This window comes from Eretmochelys imbricata, chromosome 1, assembly GCF_965152235.1.
Source record: "Eretmochelys imbricata isolate rEreImb1 chromosome 1, rEreImb1.hap1, whole genome shotgun sequence".
Classification (NCBI taxonomy): Eukaryota; Metazoa; Chordata; order Testudines; family Cheloniidae; genus Eretmochelys; species Eretmochelys imbricata.
The window spans coordinates 317,488,060-317,504,750 of NC_135572.1; the positions used below are offsets into that span (position 1 = coordinate 317,488,060).

The 16,691-nt window shown below is 45.1% G+C and overlaps 2 protein-coding genes across 4 annotated transcripts in view; both read right to left on the bottom strand.

The window, feature by feature from the left end:
* CADPS2 (calcium dependent secretion activator 2) overlaps window positions 1-16,691 on the bottom strand; it is a 561,163-nt gene that overhangs the window by 399,493 nt on the left and 144,979 nt on the right. The gene's annotated exons all lie outside the window — the stretch shown is intronic.
* Window positions 9,577-10,635, bottom strand: RNF148 (ring finger protein 148). Its single transcript, XM_077806859.1, has one exon. The coding sequence runs from the start codon at window positions 10,633-10,635 to the stop codon at window positions 9,577-9,579; it is 1,059 nt and encodes a 352-aa protein (XP_077662985.1).

The window sequence follows — 16,691 nt, forward strand, 5'->3', positions numbered from 1 at the left end:
CAAAACCAGGATCAGAACTCCAGATTTCCTGACTCCAAGTCTCAAGTTTAAATACCTAGCCAAGTGGGATAATTTGGAGTGAACTCATGAATCCTGTTTGATATTATGAAGTTATTACGAAAGCAGATGTATCATGAAGCCCTTTTGTCAGTGTGTATCCACCATGAGCAGGAAGGGTTACATCACGTCTCTGCCAAACCAGGGACAAGGCAGGGGGCGAGAAGTGAATACTTAGAACTCAATAACCATCTATTCAAGGTAAAGTACCCTGAGACAGTGGGGCTGCTTGAGTTTGGAGAAGATACTTCCTCTTGCTGCATGAAGGGAGGGGGAGAATGGAGAGCAGTGGAAAGTTATCAGAAAAGGACAAAGACAGGCGAGCAAAACAAAAGTTTATAAAAGGACTCACAGAGAAACACAAAGGAAGTTTGAGCAGGAGTGGGGAAGTGGATGGACTGGCTAAGGTTAGACCTAGGGAGAACGGCTCCATGTGACAGAAGGGAAGTAATGCAGCTGCAGGGGAAGGATCCTCCATCTCAAAGACGACCCAGACCCCAGCCCAAAGAACACTCTGCAATGGTGAGGAAACGTGCCTTGGGGTTATTACTTTTGTATAGATCTGTGTACATCTTGCTTGATTAAGTAAAGAGCAATATCGCCTACCATATGGCTCCTTGAAGAGGTAAACCAAAAGGTTTGGGTGGAGTTCTGGGAGAGGGTATATTTAAACTACAAGGGAATTCTGAGGGACCAGCACTCAGCCCAGGGGCTAGGCAGCTTGGCCACAAGGTTATAGCTCCGAGAAGGGGATGATAGACAGAAAATGTGCCTTGAGGCCACAAAATATGGACAATCCTGGGCCGAGTTCAGACTCCAGTGGCCTAAAACACATGGGATCCAGTGGCTCGGTCCCCTCCCAGCAGTCTGGTGAGCCACTGCCAGCAGGGATCCTGACCAGATCTATGACACCAAGTCACTTGGAGACAATGAGAAGGTAAGTGACTTGCCTAAGGTCACTGACATACTGGACTAAGCAAAGACCTGGAAGTCAGGAGATCTGAATTCTAATCCTGGTTTTGAGACTTACGCTCTGTCATACTTTGTGCAAGACACACGGGGTGTGATTTTCAAAAGATGGTATGTATCTGCACCTCCCACTGACTTCAACAAAATTTCGGGTACTCAGAAGGTCTGTAAATCAAGCCATTAGCCTCTTGCTTTTAGTTGCTCTAGCTGCAAAAGGGGATACTACTACTACTTAGGTACCTCAGAAGTATACTGTGAAGATTAATGCTTGCATAAATGTTTTTATAGTACTTTGAGTTTATGAAGCACCTTGGAAATTTTATTATACAGTCTGGAGGAGAAAAGAACAATTGCACAGGGAAAAGCAAACATCCCTCCCTTTAATCTAGCTTTGATGTCTTCCATAGGGCCCAGGGCTCTCCCACGCAGCAGATCGAAGGTAAACCTTTGGCTAGACAAAGAGGACACTCCTCCACTGTTCACAACATCTGGGGCATATGATTTGAGTCCATGATTTCAGGTTAAATAAAAGAGCAGGTCAACCATTCATGTAGCACTTTCCTTGGCTTCTGCAACAGGCTATATTTTTCTATCTGTAAACTTCCAGAACAGTTTGTAAATCCTGGATTCTCTAGCAGACTGTTGGAATGCTCTGCTGTGACCTTCACTCACTGATCTGCTTGAGACTGGAGCAATAATGCAATTCATGGTGCCATCATTCAGCAAGATTTTGTCACATTCGTGTTGGGTGAGACAGCAAGGAGTTGTGATAACTGCAAAAACACTGTTTTTCAGTCATATGATACAACATAAGTTTTCAGCAACAGAGTGCATTTTATGCTCCTGAGGGCATTCTGAGCCAAAAAAATTAAAAATTCTGTGCCAAAAAAAAATCTGCACACAATATTTTAAAATTCTGCAAATTGTATTTGTCAAATAAATGTGGAGGCTCCAGCATGGCATTGGGGAGCACAGGCCACTGGCTGCAAAAAGATGGGAGATCACTGTGCTGCTCCCCCCCCGGGACACTGACTCAGCAGTGAGGCTACACTCTACCCTGACACAGTGCAAGGACCGGGCCTGCCCCAGAAACACCCCGGGGGCTGCCCCTCCATGCCAGGTGCACTAGGTGTGGGCAGGCAGGCTCAGCAAGACAGGATCCAAGTGTGTAGGGGGTTAGTGTGAGGAGAGCCACGTGTGGGTTGAGAGGTTTCTGTGTGTGGCAAACTGGGTGCAGGCAGCTCAGTCAGAGGTATGGGGGCGGATCTGGATGCACAGGGGCTTGTTGCGGGAGGGTTCTGGGTGCAACAGAAATGGGACTCTGCAGGAGGGTGAAGGTGGTTGGGGTTCAGCGGGGGGGTCTGGGTGTGGGGGGCGATAGAGCTCAGCGGGGGTCTGGGTGTGGGGGGCTTAGTGTGGAAGGGATCCAGGTGCAGCTGGTTGCAACTCTGTGGGGTGAGGGTGCAGGTGGTTTGTTCAGGTGGTCCGGGTACAGGAGGAGTGGGGGTCATTGTGGGGAGGTTCTCAGTGTGGGGGTGAGGCTTGGCAGGAATGAGGGGATCTGGATGCATGGGGGCTGGGAGGATGGGGGAGCAGATCCCTGTACAGGGATCCCTCCCCCTGCAGCTGAGGAGCAATGGGTGCAGGAAGTGGCATGGGGAGTTTGCAGAGCTTCCTGCAGCCGAGGGAGAAATCTGGGGGTGAGTCGAACCCAGCCCCAGGTATGTTGTAGGGGAAGAGGAAGTCTCATCCTCCCCAGCCCAGCCAGGGACTAGCAGCTGAACATGCCGCAGGGTAGGAGCCACCAGCTGGGTCTTCTCCAGTCCCGCCCCCTGCTCCACATTGATTTACCTCTCTGCCGGCTGCCCTGGACACCAGAAATATGCTGCTGGGGAGGGTCACATGAATGCTCTTGTGGCTTCCCTTTGCTTCCCTGTCAGAAAGTCATTTTTCTGTGGGGAAGCAAAGAAATCTGCGGGGGACAAAATTCTGCGTATGTGCAGTGGTGCAGAATTCCCCCAGGAGTAAAACGTTTAAAAGTAGTACATTAATAAAATCTGCTTTGGAGCTTGTCCCTATGCTTTATAAAGCATGTTAATTATAGATTGATAGAAAATAATTTTGAGTTAATCAAATTAAACAAAGGTAAACATGCTTATGCAGTAAAAAAGAATATATCAACTTTTGAAATGTTAATTGTATGAAAATTTAATAGGGAAAGGAAGATGCATCAACACCCTATCCTCTAAAATCACCTTTACTATAAGTTGTATTTATATTACAACGCAAAATATTTCAAGGTATTTAATTCAACAAATACATGACACATTATTAGAGTGGATTACAAAGATGTTAAAGACACGAAACTTCAGGGTACAATTTGCACACCATCGAAAGTTCATACGTATCTACTGAGAAGGAACTGATCTGACTTCTTTAATGCCTACATCCAGCCTCAGGATAGACTCTGAATGAATGGTAATTTCCCTATAGAAGTCATTGAAAATAAATAAATCACAACATCCTTAATATAAACAGCTTATCACATACTTTGGAGAAAACCATCTTAAGATAAAAATGAATAAAAAACCAGGAACATTCATACATAAAGGCTATATTTACAAAATATTATGTTTGTGACAGAAAAACTACAAAGGAAGGGAATTTCACAGTTAAGAGTGAAATATACCATATGTACTATAAATATGACAATGCAATGCATTAAAAAGACATTAAGAGATTCTTGTTCCTTGTATTGAAGGCATATGATTCATTTCACTTTAAATGCAAAATTCCATGCTTTCTATTGTGTTTGTTGCGGTTTTTCTCCTGAAACTTATAGCGCCTGTTAAGTTTTTGTGCCTGGATTTCCTTGCTTAAAAAAAATTTCATGAAATCTTATAGTAAACCCCGCTGTCCGAAGGATGTTGTGCTGCAGTGAAGTTAGACAGCACTGACATCGTAGCTGGAATGGTTCCATTACTCCATCTATCACCATTCCACAGTACCCAAGCCACTCTTCAGGGAGCCTCCTGGCTGAATTTCTGCACTCCCGTGGTCTGGGTTCATACTTTACTCATCTCTACAAGGTATAGACTTTAGATCTCATTGCATACACTTTCTTGCCAGCACCCATTTCCATAGCCATTGTTATAAGCACCTCAATAAAATCTTTCCCCCCCAGTCCTTCACTTTCATTCCTGCAGACTAGGGCATACATGAAACCCAATCCTCTCCCTAAATCAGGTTGTTCATTTTGATAATTAGTGCATTGGTTTAAAGAATGTGTTTAACAGTAAGTTTACAGAAGATTTTTCCCCCTATTGTTCTTGTATTTAAAACTAGGCTTAGTTCTAACTAGCTAAACTACATAACCTAGCCTTAGCAAGGTAGCTACCAGGGCTTGGAGATAAGAAACATTCATGGATTAATCTAAGTGGAACACGGAAACCTCAGTGGTAGTGCTTTACCAGTATACCAGCTAGCGCTCCTAATGTGGATGCAGCTACACCAGCAAAGCTGTACCAGTACAGTAAAACCACCCTCCAGGAGCAATGGGTGAAGACAAAGGATCAGTTTATTTCTATGGAACACTGCACTAGATGGGTCAGCCAGTAGTAGCCTTTTAAGATACCTTCTGCCTGTTCAGGTTGGGGCATAGAACTTTGTTGTGAAAGATTTCTTGTTCTATACCAAAACATTTTTCACTTCCCCAGAACAATCCCAGTCTACCATATTTACCCACTCAGCATATAGGCTGTCAGACTGAAGTCAGTGGGACAGTGGAGACCTACATGGACCTCATCCACAGACATAAAAACCCCACATGACTGCTGGTGTCAAAGCATCTGATGCTGGAGAGATCAGAGTGCCTGGCTGGCATATAGGATGCAATCGAAACAGACTGATGACAAGAGGCCAACTTCCTTTCCTGAGGAGCTCTCCTGACTTTGTGTAAGCAGGGGAATGGTCCCGCTATTGTGGGGAACTTTCCTGGCTTCTGCACTACCCTGGTGAAGTGGGCTAGCAGAAGGATCTGAGTCCTTGCTCCCACTTCCTTTACCCAGAGGCCTCCCTGTCCTCAAGGGCAGCCTTACCACTTTCCTGTCTGGCAGAGTCCTTGTAACCCCAACAAGGCTGGGCCCAGGATTCCTGGGGGGCTCGACCTCCAACCTTGCTGTGGTCACCTAGGACAGGGGCTAGGGTGTCCCCACTCTGGGGTACTCTCTGTGCACTGAACACTTCCCTGACCCACTGATCATTACATACAATTTAAAGCAAATATTCTCTTTTTAAGTTAATTGCTGATTAAATTAATGGTAAGGAAAAATGGGAAAGGTTAAAGGAAAACAGACCACCCCGCTCAGTGGCAGACAACATCACAAACAGTGTTTCTGTAATGTCAGGGCAATTCACAGTCTGTCCCTTGTAAGTCCCAGGCCTTCTTCTCAGGCCCTGGCTGTGCTGCAGGGATGCTGCGGGTTGGACACTTGCTCTGGTGGTGGCCACACACTTCTGGGGTTTGGGTGGTGGGACCCTTCTTCCCAGCGTTAGCCCCCCATCGGGTTAAAATCCCCTCCTAGTCTGGCATGCAAGAGCCCTTGGCTGGGGGGGGTCTTTCTGCGCTCGACCTTTTGCCCAGGATCCCCCCTTGGCTGGCCCCAGTTGCTCACCACACCTGGCTCCAGCCCCAGCTCTACTCTTTCTAGCTCCAGCTCCACTCTGCCTCAGCACTGATGATGCTACTGGCTCTGCCTCCAGCCCCTTGGGCTGCTTCTCTGGCCCCTCTGTCTCTGTGGCTGCAGCTCTGCTCCCAGCACAGGATCTGCTCTCCCTGGGCTGCATCTCTGCTTCCAGCACAGGATCTGCTCCCCGGGCTGCATCTCTGGCCCCTCTGGATCTGGCACAGTTCTGCTCCCCAGCTCAGCTTGGGCCCTTGTTCTCTCCTTAGCTCTGCCCCACTCTGTCTGCCCCAGGCAATTCCAGCTCACACGGAGGACGGGACTTCCCTGGTCTCCTGACTCCCTGATTAGCCTGCCCGCCCTGTCTATCAGGCTGACCTGGAGCATTTGCTTCTCCCCATTGTTCCTGGGGACTGTCAGTCTCAGGGTCCTGATTTCCCATCGACTCTTCCCCTTTTTTTTGGCACTGGGAGTTTGCCCTCCAAAAAAAACCCTTACTGAGTTTAGTCCCCTTGCATTTGCTACAATCCATAAATCACCAAAATGTATAAGCATTTAAATGGATCACCAATCTCAATCCTGGAAACGACTCCTGGGTCAACACACAAACTTAGACAATAACCTTCTATTGATACAATACTCCTTTCCATATCCTCCTCACTAAATGAGATGGGCTCAAGCATGGGCTTAACCTAACTATCGTAAAAATGGCCACAAGTGCATCGTCTGTTACAGCTGCAGAAATTACCATTTTTTATCTATTGAAATAATTTCCTTTAAAAGGTTTCCTTTAGCCTAATCATTGTGAATAAACTTATGGATTAATCTTGCTGCTATGATAGGTTTGGAACACTTCACAGTAGTCTTATAGCACTGGATCAATTATTCTTATCAATTATCCTTCAAAGAAAATCTAATAATTCACTTTTTGAATTAAAAAAATAATGGAATGAGTAAACAGCTTACAAGAATGGAGCTGTGTAACACATTTATCTTTTAAGTAAAGTTCCTATGGACTAAGAAAAGCTAGCATTGAAAAATGTAAAATACATACCCAAACAAGTGGTCGTGTGGTGGGGGGGAGGTTTTTTGTTTGTTTGTGTTTTTTACTGGACCTAGGACTTGCCACTCAAACATGAAAACACTGTAGTATTCACTAAACTTAATACTGAATTTAATGAAGTCCACATGGCTGTGCATGCACATTAAGAGATTTTGATGACAAAGTACCCTTTTTTCTACTTAAAAGATTAGAAAGCCAATTTACTAAACAATTTAATTTACATTATCTCAATTTCAGCAACTGTAATTTCAATCATATTTAACCAGTTTGTAAGATACAAAAACCCATTAGACCACAATATCATGTAAACTTATAATTTAAGTTTTCTTTTCACTTTTTTTAAAAAAAAAAATACTCACTGCTTCAATTTTGTATTATTGTGGCCTCCCTCCAGCAGGCTTCTGTGTAGCTAAACCCTATTAATGATAAATATCTACCCACTGTATCTACAAAATACCAATATTTACTAGTTTCCTCAGATCAGGGTATTACTAAAGTATTACAGCTGATAAATTGTAATAGTGCTACATTTGCGACTTTAAACGTTTTCTTTGGTCTCCCTTACCCAAACATCAATCCACTTAGTGAGCCAAATCACCTAATAAGACAAATTCAGCCCTGACCAATTGGTGTTGCACCTACTTATGCACACATTTGAAATTCGTCCCATGTGTTTTACAAACTCCTTATTCACAGGTTAAAAAAAAAACCCTGCAATAAATTTTGAGAAAGTGAACTTGCAAACAACACTGGAACCATTCTCTCATTACTTTAGGACTTGTGCAAAACAAACGCAAACTTTTATTGTTTGTTACCTTAAATATCTTTGATATTATTGTAAGCATCTTGTTCAATTATGTAAAATTAGACTGTCTGCCATTCAGCTGAAGTTATTTTCCCCCTTACTTATGGTTTTTGTTTGTTTGAAAAGGCCCCATTATGGAAAACAGACTAAAAAGAGTGGGATTGTTTATCATGGAAAGGAGACGAACAAGAGGAGATATGTTAAAAAGAAAAGAATTAATTGTGTAGAGAAGTTACATTGGGAACATTTATTCTCCCTATCTCATAACACAGCAACAAGACAATCTTTAATGAAACTAAAAGGCAGCAAATTCAAAGCCAATAAAAAGAACTGCTTTTTCAAAAAACGTGCAATTTGGAAGTCATTCCCAAACAAATCATTGAGACCAAGAATTTAGCAAGACTGAAAAAGGAATAGTACACTTCTATGGATTATCCCACATTTGCCTGCTGCAGCATCCTTACACCTTCCTCTGGAGATTTGCTCCTGACTATTGTCAGAGACTGGATACTGGATTAGATGGACCTCTAGACTCCTCCAGTATGGTGATTTTTATTTTCTTATGAGGTTGCTTGTCCCTTTTCTCCATCATGTGTGTCTAGGTGAAAAGAGCAGGTGAGGAACCAGTAAGTGTATTATGCTAGTGCAGTAGCCATAGGAAAAAGATGTGGAAGAAGCTGGGGAATTAAAGGCTCCTTCCTCTAATCCTCCTGTACTCTAAGAAATGGCAAGGTGGCAGCATAATTCTCATTATTTATTCTTTGTACTGTAATGCCGACAGACCCCAGTCATCAGCATCAAACCTGGGACCTCTGAAGTTTGGCATACGAGCCTCTACTGCATGAGCTAAAAGCCTTAGCCAAGGCTGTAACAGACTCATCAATCTCTAGCTGGGCTAGGTGCCACTAAAGGGGGACAGAGCACCACACCAACTAGGCATGGGTTACAGTAGCACATAGAGATCTCCATCACATCAGGGCTCCATGGGTCTATTGTGCTAGCAGGCTCTGTACAATGTAAGAAATTACAGTCCATGCCCCAGAGAGCTTACAATCTATTCTAAGAGACAAGAAAATATGTAACTGATGGAGACACAAACATGTGGGCAGGGGAGGGAGGACAAGGAAACAACATATTGTATTAGTACAATGGTAGAATCAGCTGTGTGGACAATTTACATATGTAGCAAGTAAATCAGTATCAACGATCAGTTTCTCTCGCTCTCTCCTGAGTCTCTGAAGGATAAAAGTTGGGGGTGGGAGGGAGCGGGGAAGAGAAAAAGGGAAGAAGTGTTCCTTAAACCTAAGCAGACTCCCAGCAGAAACTATAACTCTGCCCAATGCTGCCTCAATGCTTCTCTGGTCTCCTGTCTCCCACCTCATCTGAGCAGTGCCCTCCAAACCCCTGCCTCAACGGAAAAAAAGACTGAGAATAGGAAATACAATTTAAATCAAAGTAGCAGATGTAAAAAAAAAAAACCTAACTGGTTTTAAAATCATGTGTTTTACCTAGCTAGGAAGGTATAATTTAACCAAAAGGATGTGATATCCATATATTAAAATGAAAAGTTGTATATCTTTGCCATACCAGGCTACTGCACAAAAACACACAGATGTGTTCTACTCCATCCGGTAAAGTAAAGGCTGAAATTTTTCATATGTAATAAGTTACAGAGACAACTTAATTCTTTTTCAGGACAAAGTTTCCCTAACTATTTTTATATAGAAAGTATAAACGGTGACATTTAAGTTGCCAAAAAGTGTCACATAAAAAGTACTCATTATCATAGAAATACTTGCCAAGTTCATTCACGTTCATCCGTTCTACATTTCAGAGCATTATTGAAATTAGCAAAAAAAGAGTTCAAAATTTATGCTGACAGAATTTCGGAATTTATTTCAAGAATATAAGTTTAATTTTGACCTTTACAAACTAGGTGATCAAGGTGAAGCAACATGAAGGACCAAAGAAATGGTTTGATTATCCATCTGTGAAGGAAGTTATTCATGCACAGATGGTCTCTCTGCACCTTGTACTAACACATATTCATTATGATTATCTTCTTCATTAAGTAAAGTGGTGTTAGGAGCTTCATTTGGCACTACAGCTTGTAAAGACTCTGCTTCATTTTTAACAGGCAGCTCGGTTTCCCTAGCTTTGAGAATGTCATATTTGCGCACGGGGCGTGTTCTGTGCTTCAGCAGCCAAGGGTCAATGCACTTCCTATGGAAAATATGTCTGCATCTTAAAATGCGCACTACGTCTTTGGGCTTGTATACCTCCAGACACACTACACAGTTCTCTGCATCTGTTTTGGCTTCCTTGTCACTCTCTTTTAATATGCGAAGCTCAAGTTGACCAATAGCTTTCTTGACATCTGTTAATTGTTGGCATCTCCCGATATGAGTTCTTGCTATCCTTAGCCTTCCAGCACAGTAAAAGGTAAAATAGGCCACCGTTACCCATGTGCAGATGAGAAGCGACCCCCAGTAATGATTCATCCAGGAACCATAGCGTTTTCCTACTTCTATTGCTATTATTACTCGGATGCCATTCTGTATCAAGTGTAAAATGTCCACACCTTTCAGATTGCCAATCATAATTGCAACAATATCTTCTGAACCCAGGTACATCATAGGAAATACTCCATTTCCTGTACCTGGATGGTTATAGATAATCACGCCAACTGCTCCTCTCTCTGCTGCCACATTTATTTTCTTTGTGAAGGTACAGTGTCCCCTCTTAATGAGGGCTATCCAGCTCTCAGAGTTTACAGGCCTGCTGAACTTTGTTAAGGGGTTGCAGGCAATTTGGTTCATTCCCTCTGGTGGCACCACCACTCCAGACACCTTCTGCAATGGGGAGTTTTTTCCAAAAACTCCATTGTCAGCTAACTCCCATACGGTCTTGTTCCCTATTTGAAATGATATGTTCAGATGAGCAACCCAAAAGGCATTGGCTCGGGAGACATGCAGACTCAGCACCAGAAAGACACCAAGACACAGCAACCAGGACGATTTGTCCTCTCTTCTCCAAGCACTAGTCCCAAGCAACTTCATTCCTTTCTCAGCCAAACAATTACATAACCAGTAAAACAAAACAAAAATGATCATAGTTAAGAACAGTTAAAGAGAATAAAACACTAAAAGCCTGTAAAAACAGAATAAATTCCACTGGTCTCCTGCATTTTGACAGTCTGCTAGTGTGTTTCTTACAAACAGAAGAAGGAAAATATAGCTTTAAAAAAAGTTAAAAGGCTGATTTCAAAATAATAATAAACAGCTCACTGTTAGGTAATGGGATTGTGACATCAGATGCTCATGAGCCAACATATTAACAAGGACTAACTCATTCGCATACCTGTAATTGTACTTGCTAAAACCACTAAAATACTGATTTCGTTCTCTACATAGTCCTGGGTCATCCTCCTCAACATCATCACTGGAAGAAGGTGGCACCGAAGCCCCTGGGGTGATGGTCTGGCTTGGTCCGGGCCTCGCTGCAGTAGCATTGGTACCGAATAGTGGGGTCCCTGGTGTAGAAGAAACTGACAGGTCTGCCTATCTAGGGAAAAGTTTCAGTATCAGGAAGCTCGGTGCCAGGAACGGCAGCGCAATCTGAGAGGAGAGGGTCAGAACTGTTGGTGCCGAGGTCTTGCCGAGCTGTATATGTGCAGCAGGTGGCGCCATTACAGCGGGCGGTGCCGAGACAATCTTCTTCATGGTCGGTGCCAAGCTAAGGAGCTTGGCTTTAGATAGCTCACCCGACTGAGAACCTGCCCGTATCGGGTCCTTGGCTCCTTGGGAAATCTCAGTACCGGACATTCCCGGTGCCTCGCGGTCCGAGGCTCTTGGTGTCATCGGTACCGGGGCAGATTTTTTGCCAGGAGACCGTTTCTTTTTAGGCAGGTCTCGCTGTAGCAATGACTGAAACGGGTGTTTGGTCGCCTTTTAGTGATAGGGTTCTTCGAAGCAGTCTTGGTAGTAGAGCCCTTGTCTGAGGCTGCTGCTGGTGACCATTGGCCAGGAGGCGTCCTGGAATCTGGATTGGAGGTTGGCCTGAGGGATTTCTCCATCACGAGTAATATTGGCGGTCCCTGGCCTTTAGCGTCCTGACAGTCAGTTTTTTACAATGAGGACACTTTTGAGGAATATGGGTCTCTCTGAGACGGCGGACCCACTGAGCGTGGCCATCTGAAACAGGTATAGATAGCCTGCATGTCAGGCAGCATTTAAATCCAGGGGAACCAGGCATGCCTGAGGAAGGTCCAGCTCTGGAGAGAAACGGGGGAGCCCGTGTTTAAGCAGTCATTGGTGGAGGCCTGCCAGAGGCGGGAGGTGAAAAACTACCCTGATTTTTTTTTAAATTATGGAAGAAACTAAAAGTAATGGTAACCGAAGTTAACTAGAAGAGAGAAGATAAAATAAAAAGGAAGGAATATAAACTTTCTACAAAGTAGAAGGGATGCTGCTGTTGCTCCGACTCAAGCCAAGGGCAGTAAAGAAGGAACTGGGGGTCGGTTGGCTGCGCATGCTAGGTAGCCGCTCGGAGTGTGGCGAGACGGCTGCCATGCATGCGCAGCCAACCGAGACACTGCTACTGTAAATCTTCAATTATAAGCGCCATGTGCCAAGACACCTAAAGTGGAGCACCCACAGGGACACTCCTCGAAGAACTTTACAGTTTCCGGAACTCCGCTGGTATCAGAGGAAATGCAGATACAAATCCTTTGGTAAAGATCTAAGTGGTAATAAGACAGTTAAGGAATAGGGTTGCCAGCTGTCGACCAGAATACCCGGTCGAAAAGGGACCCTGATGGCTCTGGTCAGCACCTTGGACTGGGCTATTAAAAGTCCAGTTGGCGGGGCTGGCAGGCTCCCTACTTGGTTCCACACAGCTCCCCAGAAGAGGCGACAAGTCCCTTGTCTCCTAGGCGGAGGAGAGAGGGACTCCGCGTGCTGCCCCAAGCACTGGCTCTGCCGCTCCCGTTGCCTGGGAAACGCAGTCAGTGGGAGTTGCGCGGGCAGCGCCCATGGGCTGAGGCAGCACACAGAGCTGTCTAGCCGCGCCTCCGCCTAGGAGCCGAGGGACATGTCACTGCTCCCAGGGAGCTCCCTGAGGTAAGAGCTGCCGTGAGCCCACATCCCTCACCCTCTCCTGCACACCCCCTCCCGCAACCCAGCTGAGTCCCCTCCTGCATCCACATCCCCTCCCGCACCCAAACTCCCTCCCAGAGCCTGCACCCCAACCCCCTGCCCTAGCCCAGAACCCCCTCCCACACCCTGAACCCCTCATTTCTGGCCTCACCCCAGAGCCCGCACCCCTGGCCCAGAGCCCATTACCCTTTCTACACCCCAACCCCCTGCCTCAGCCCAGAGCCACTTCCCACACACCAAACCCCTAGGCTCCATCCCTCAGCCCAGAGCCCTCTCCTACACCCCAAAACCCTCATCCCTGGCCCACCCCAAAGCCTGCACTCCAACCTCCTGCCCAGCCGTGTTCCCTGTAAGCTGCGGACTTGGGCAGCCATGCAGGAGAGATTTAAGTGCCTCCCAGCTGATTTGTGTTCAGGTGCCCCTTCCCCCACATTGCTCCATCCTGCAGCTGCTCCTGGGACCCTCCTGCTGGATATGCAGAGCAGGGGATGGGGTAGGAGGAGAGTGCTGATGTCAGGGTGTCCCCCTGCCGCTGCCCCTGTACCCCATCTCCACAGAGCAGGGCAGAGGAGATACAGCCTGGCTCAGGAGGAGTGGGAGCTGTTACAGTGCAAGGTCTGAATGGTGAGTGGCTGAGTGTCTTTCTTAAAGAGACAGTGCACTGTTTCTGAGATTTCCCCAGCAGCCACCTCACACAGTCTCTCTCTCTCCCCCCCCCATCCCCCGCCCATGTACCCCACCTCCACAGAGCAGGGGAGGGGAGATAACAGGGCTCAGGACAGAGCAGGAGAGCTTTCAGTGAGTGTCTTAAAGAGACAGCGCACAGCTTTCCCCAGCAGCCAGCACACACACAGTTTCTCTGTGTGTCTCTCTCTCTCTCACACATACAGAGTCTTTTTCACACTCACCTCCCAACACATACTTGTATTATTATTGTTGTTACTTCTTTGAACTTTCTGCAATGCACATATATTCTCTGTAATTTTATTCTTTTAAAGTGTGTTATTTTAGTGTTTTGACTGGTCTATGCATTTCATAATTTTTATTTCTCTTACACTTAAATTTAATTCTTTTGAGTAGTGAGTTCTAAAATGCCTAACCTGTCCTGTCTGGAGTAATTATCCCTATGGTAAGTTTTTAAACATAGAGAGAGAGAGAGAGAGAGAGAGAGAGACAAAGTTCCTCCTCTACCTTGGTGGATCTTGTGCTTACTGGCAGATTTGCTCACCTTGGAGCTTCACAGCAGCCCTCAGTTTGGCCATTTTCATGAACCCACAGTCCAGGACAACTCCTCCTGTGTCTGACCAGGAGTTGGGAGGTTTGCGGGGAACCTGGGACCACCTTCTACTCCAACAGTCTGCGTTCTCACTCTCAGCTCCTAGTGCCTCTTGCTCCCAGCTCCTCACACACGCACACCACAAACTGAAGTGAGCTCCTTTTTAAAACCCAGATGCCCTGATTAGCCTGCCTTAATTGATTCTAGCAGCTTCTTGATTGGCTGCAGTGTTCTAATCAGCCAGTCTTAATTGTCTCCAGAAGGTTCCTGATTGTTCTGAAACCTTCCCTATTACCTTACCCAGGGAAAAGGGACCTACTTTGCCCTTGGGCTAATATATCTGCTTTCTATTACTCTCCTATAGCCATATGGCCTGACCCTGTCACAATATATATATAGTTTTTTTTGTTTCTACTGGTGGCGCACATCGGCACACAGTTCAGTGCACATAACATTTATTCCACATATGGATGGAAAAAAATAGAGGGAATATGCCCCAGCCTTGTGAAAATTAGCAAGGGTTGGAGAGAGTGAGCAACAGAGGAAGGAGGGGACAGAGTGTGCAGGGGGCGGGGCTCAGAGAAGGCAGGGGCGGGGCCTCAGGTAGAGATGGGGCAAGGGTGTTCAGTTTTGGCAATTAGAAAGTTGGCAACCCTATCAAGGAACCAAAACTACTTCCACCTCTGGAGCAAAACTGTAGAAATACTTGTTGCCCTCTGATTAGATCCAACTGCATCTATTTGGGAAAAGAAACATTTGCAAAAGTATGCTTGGATTACGTTTTTCACAGGACATTCCCTTGGCTGTAGAGAGAGAAAGCACTACTATGCTACACCCTGATTTCTCTGGAAGATCTGGAAATCTATTACTTAACTCAAGAATGCTTAGCAACACTGAAGACAAAGAACTCAACAGGAAAGCTATTGGGTTCTACCACTGGCAAGGGCCGAGGAATAACAAGTGAACATCTCTCCTCTGTGGGACCAGCGCTCCCCTACGTTTAGGCAAAAATCCCTCCCCATCAGTCATCAGCTTTGTGATGGTCTCTCCAATTCCTCTGTGTGCTACTCTGACCTCTAAAGTCTTCCTGACAACTTCCTTCAATAGTGATGTCTCAGACTGACTAAAAGACAGAGCTAGGAAGTGAACTGAGATAGAGCTGGGGGAGAACGCAACAGGCTGGTCAAAGGGCCCCCCACAACCATACGAGGAAATTGGAAGTAAAAGGAAGCACATAAGAAACAAGGGGAGATGCACCAAAGCATATAGAAAGAGATAATGGAAAAGCAGGTCTGCAAAGAGACACTGGAAAAATGGGGGTCCAGATTAGTATGAGAGGGGAAAACTGGGGGAAAAGAGGGCAAGAAAGATGAGGGATTCACACATTGAGTGAAAGGGTCCCAATAAAATTAAAAGGAAAGAGGGGGAAGAAAAATGAGACAGACCAAAAAAGGAAGAAAAAGGAGAAGGAATTTGAAAAAGAGAGAAAAACTTCAAAAGGAAAAGAGAATCACAAGACAGACAGCTAGAGAGAGACCAGGAAAAAGCAATTAGCGAAAAATAAATATGAGGAAACAAAAAATCAAAGGATGTTTTTTGAGTGCACAGGCAGTTTGCTGTTAGTTTTACATATGCTACTCCCCAACAGTGAATATTCCTGTTGCTGCTGCCAAGACAAATGGTTTTCCATTCTAATTTTGTAATACTTGCTATCAATGTAATTTATGAAAAGAGGTGCTAGTTTATGAGATCTGAATAAAATTATGTGGAACATTCCAAAGAAAAGATATTCAGAAGTATGTTATTCTGGCTTTCTGATCTACCCCCACCAGTGTTATGGCTGGTACTTGAAACAAGAGTAAGATGAGGGAGCTCAGTATGCCTAGAGGACAGAGCACTAGACTGAGGCTCAGAAGCCCAGGGTTCTATTCCCAGCTCTGTGATTGGTCTGCTGGGCGACCACGGGCAAGCGATTTCACCTCCCTGTGCCTCGGTTTCCCCATCTGTAGAATGGGTAATGCAACTGACCTCCCTTTGTAAAGCACCTTGAGTTCTACTGATTAAAACAGAGCTGGAGAGCTATGAAAATTAAGAAGCAGGTGTGTTATTATGGTCCCCATGAACTGCCCCAGTTTACTGCCTCTCTGCTGGTGCTCACAGCTTTCCCAAGTTGACAAGAATCAGGTCTATTTCCAAGTTATTCGGGGATCTAAAAATCAGCATTAAAGATTACCAGAATCTTATTAAATGTTATATTTAATACTTGTGAAAGTGATGAGCATCAAAACATGCCACGACCGGCTCAAGTCACCAGCAAACCAAGCATGTGCTTGGGGTGGCAGAATTCCGGGTGGTTTTTTTGTTGTTGTTTGTTTTTGGTTTTTTTTTGCTTCGGAAGTTGCGCTCTCTGAGGGTTGTGTTTTTTTGCACTTGGGACGGCAAAAAACCTAGAGCCAGCCCTGAAACACGCTGAAACTGTATCTGGCAGACTCAGAAAGAATGCATTACATCCATACACTACAAAAGGCAATTTCTGCAACAACAGATAACTGGAAACAATCTTTTTTTTAAAATGAAAGCAATTTTGTTTAAAACAAATAGTTTGTTTAAAACCAATAGGATTTTCATTCCACTTGCAAGGGAGCTCCCTAATTGCCATTGGACAGGAAGGTGAGTAACTCTT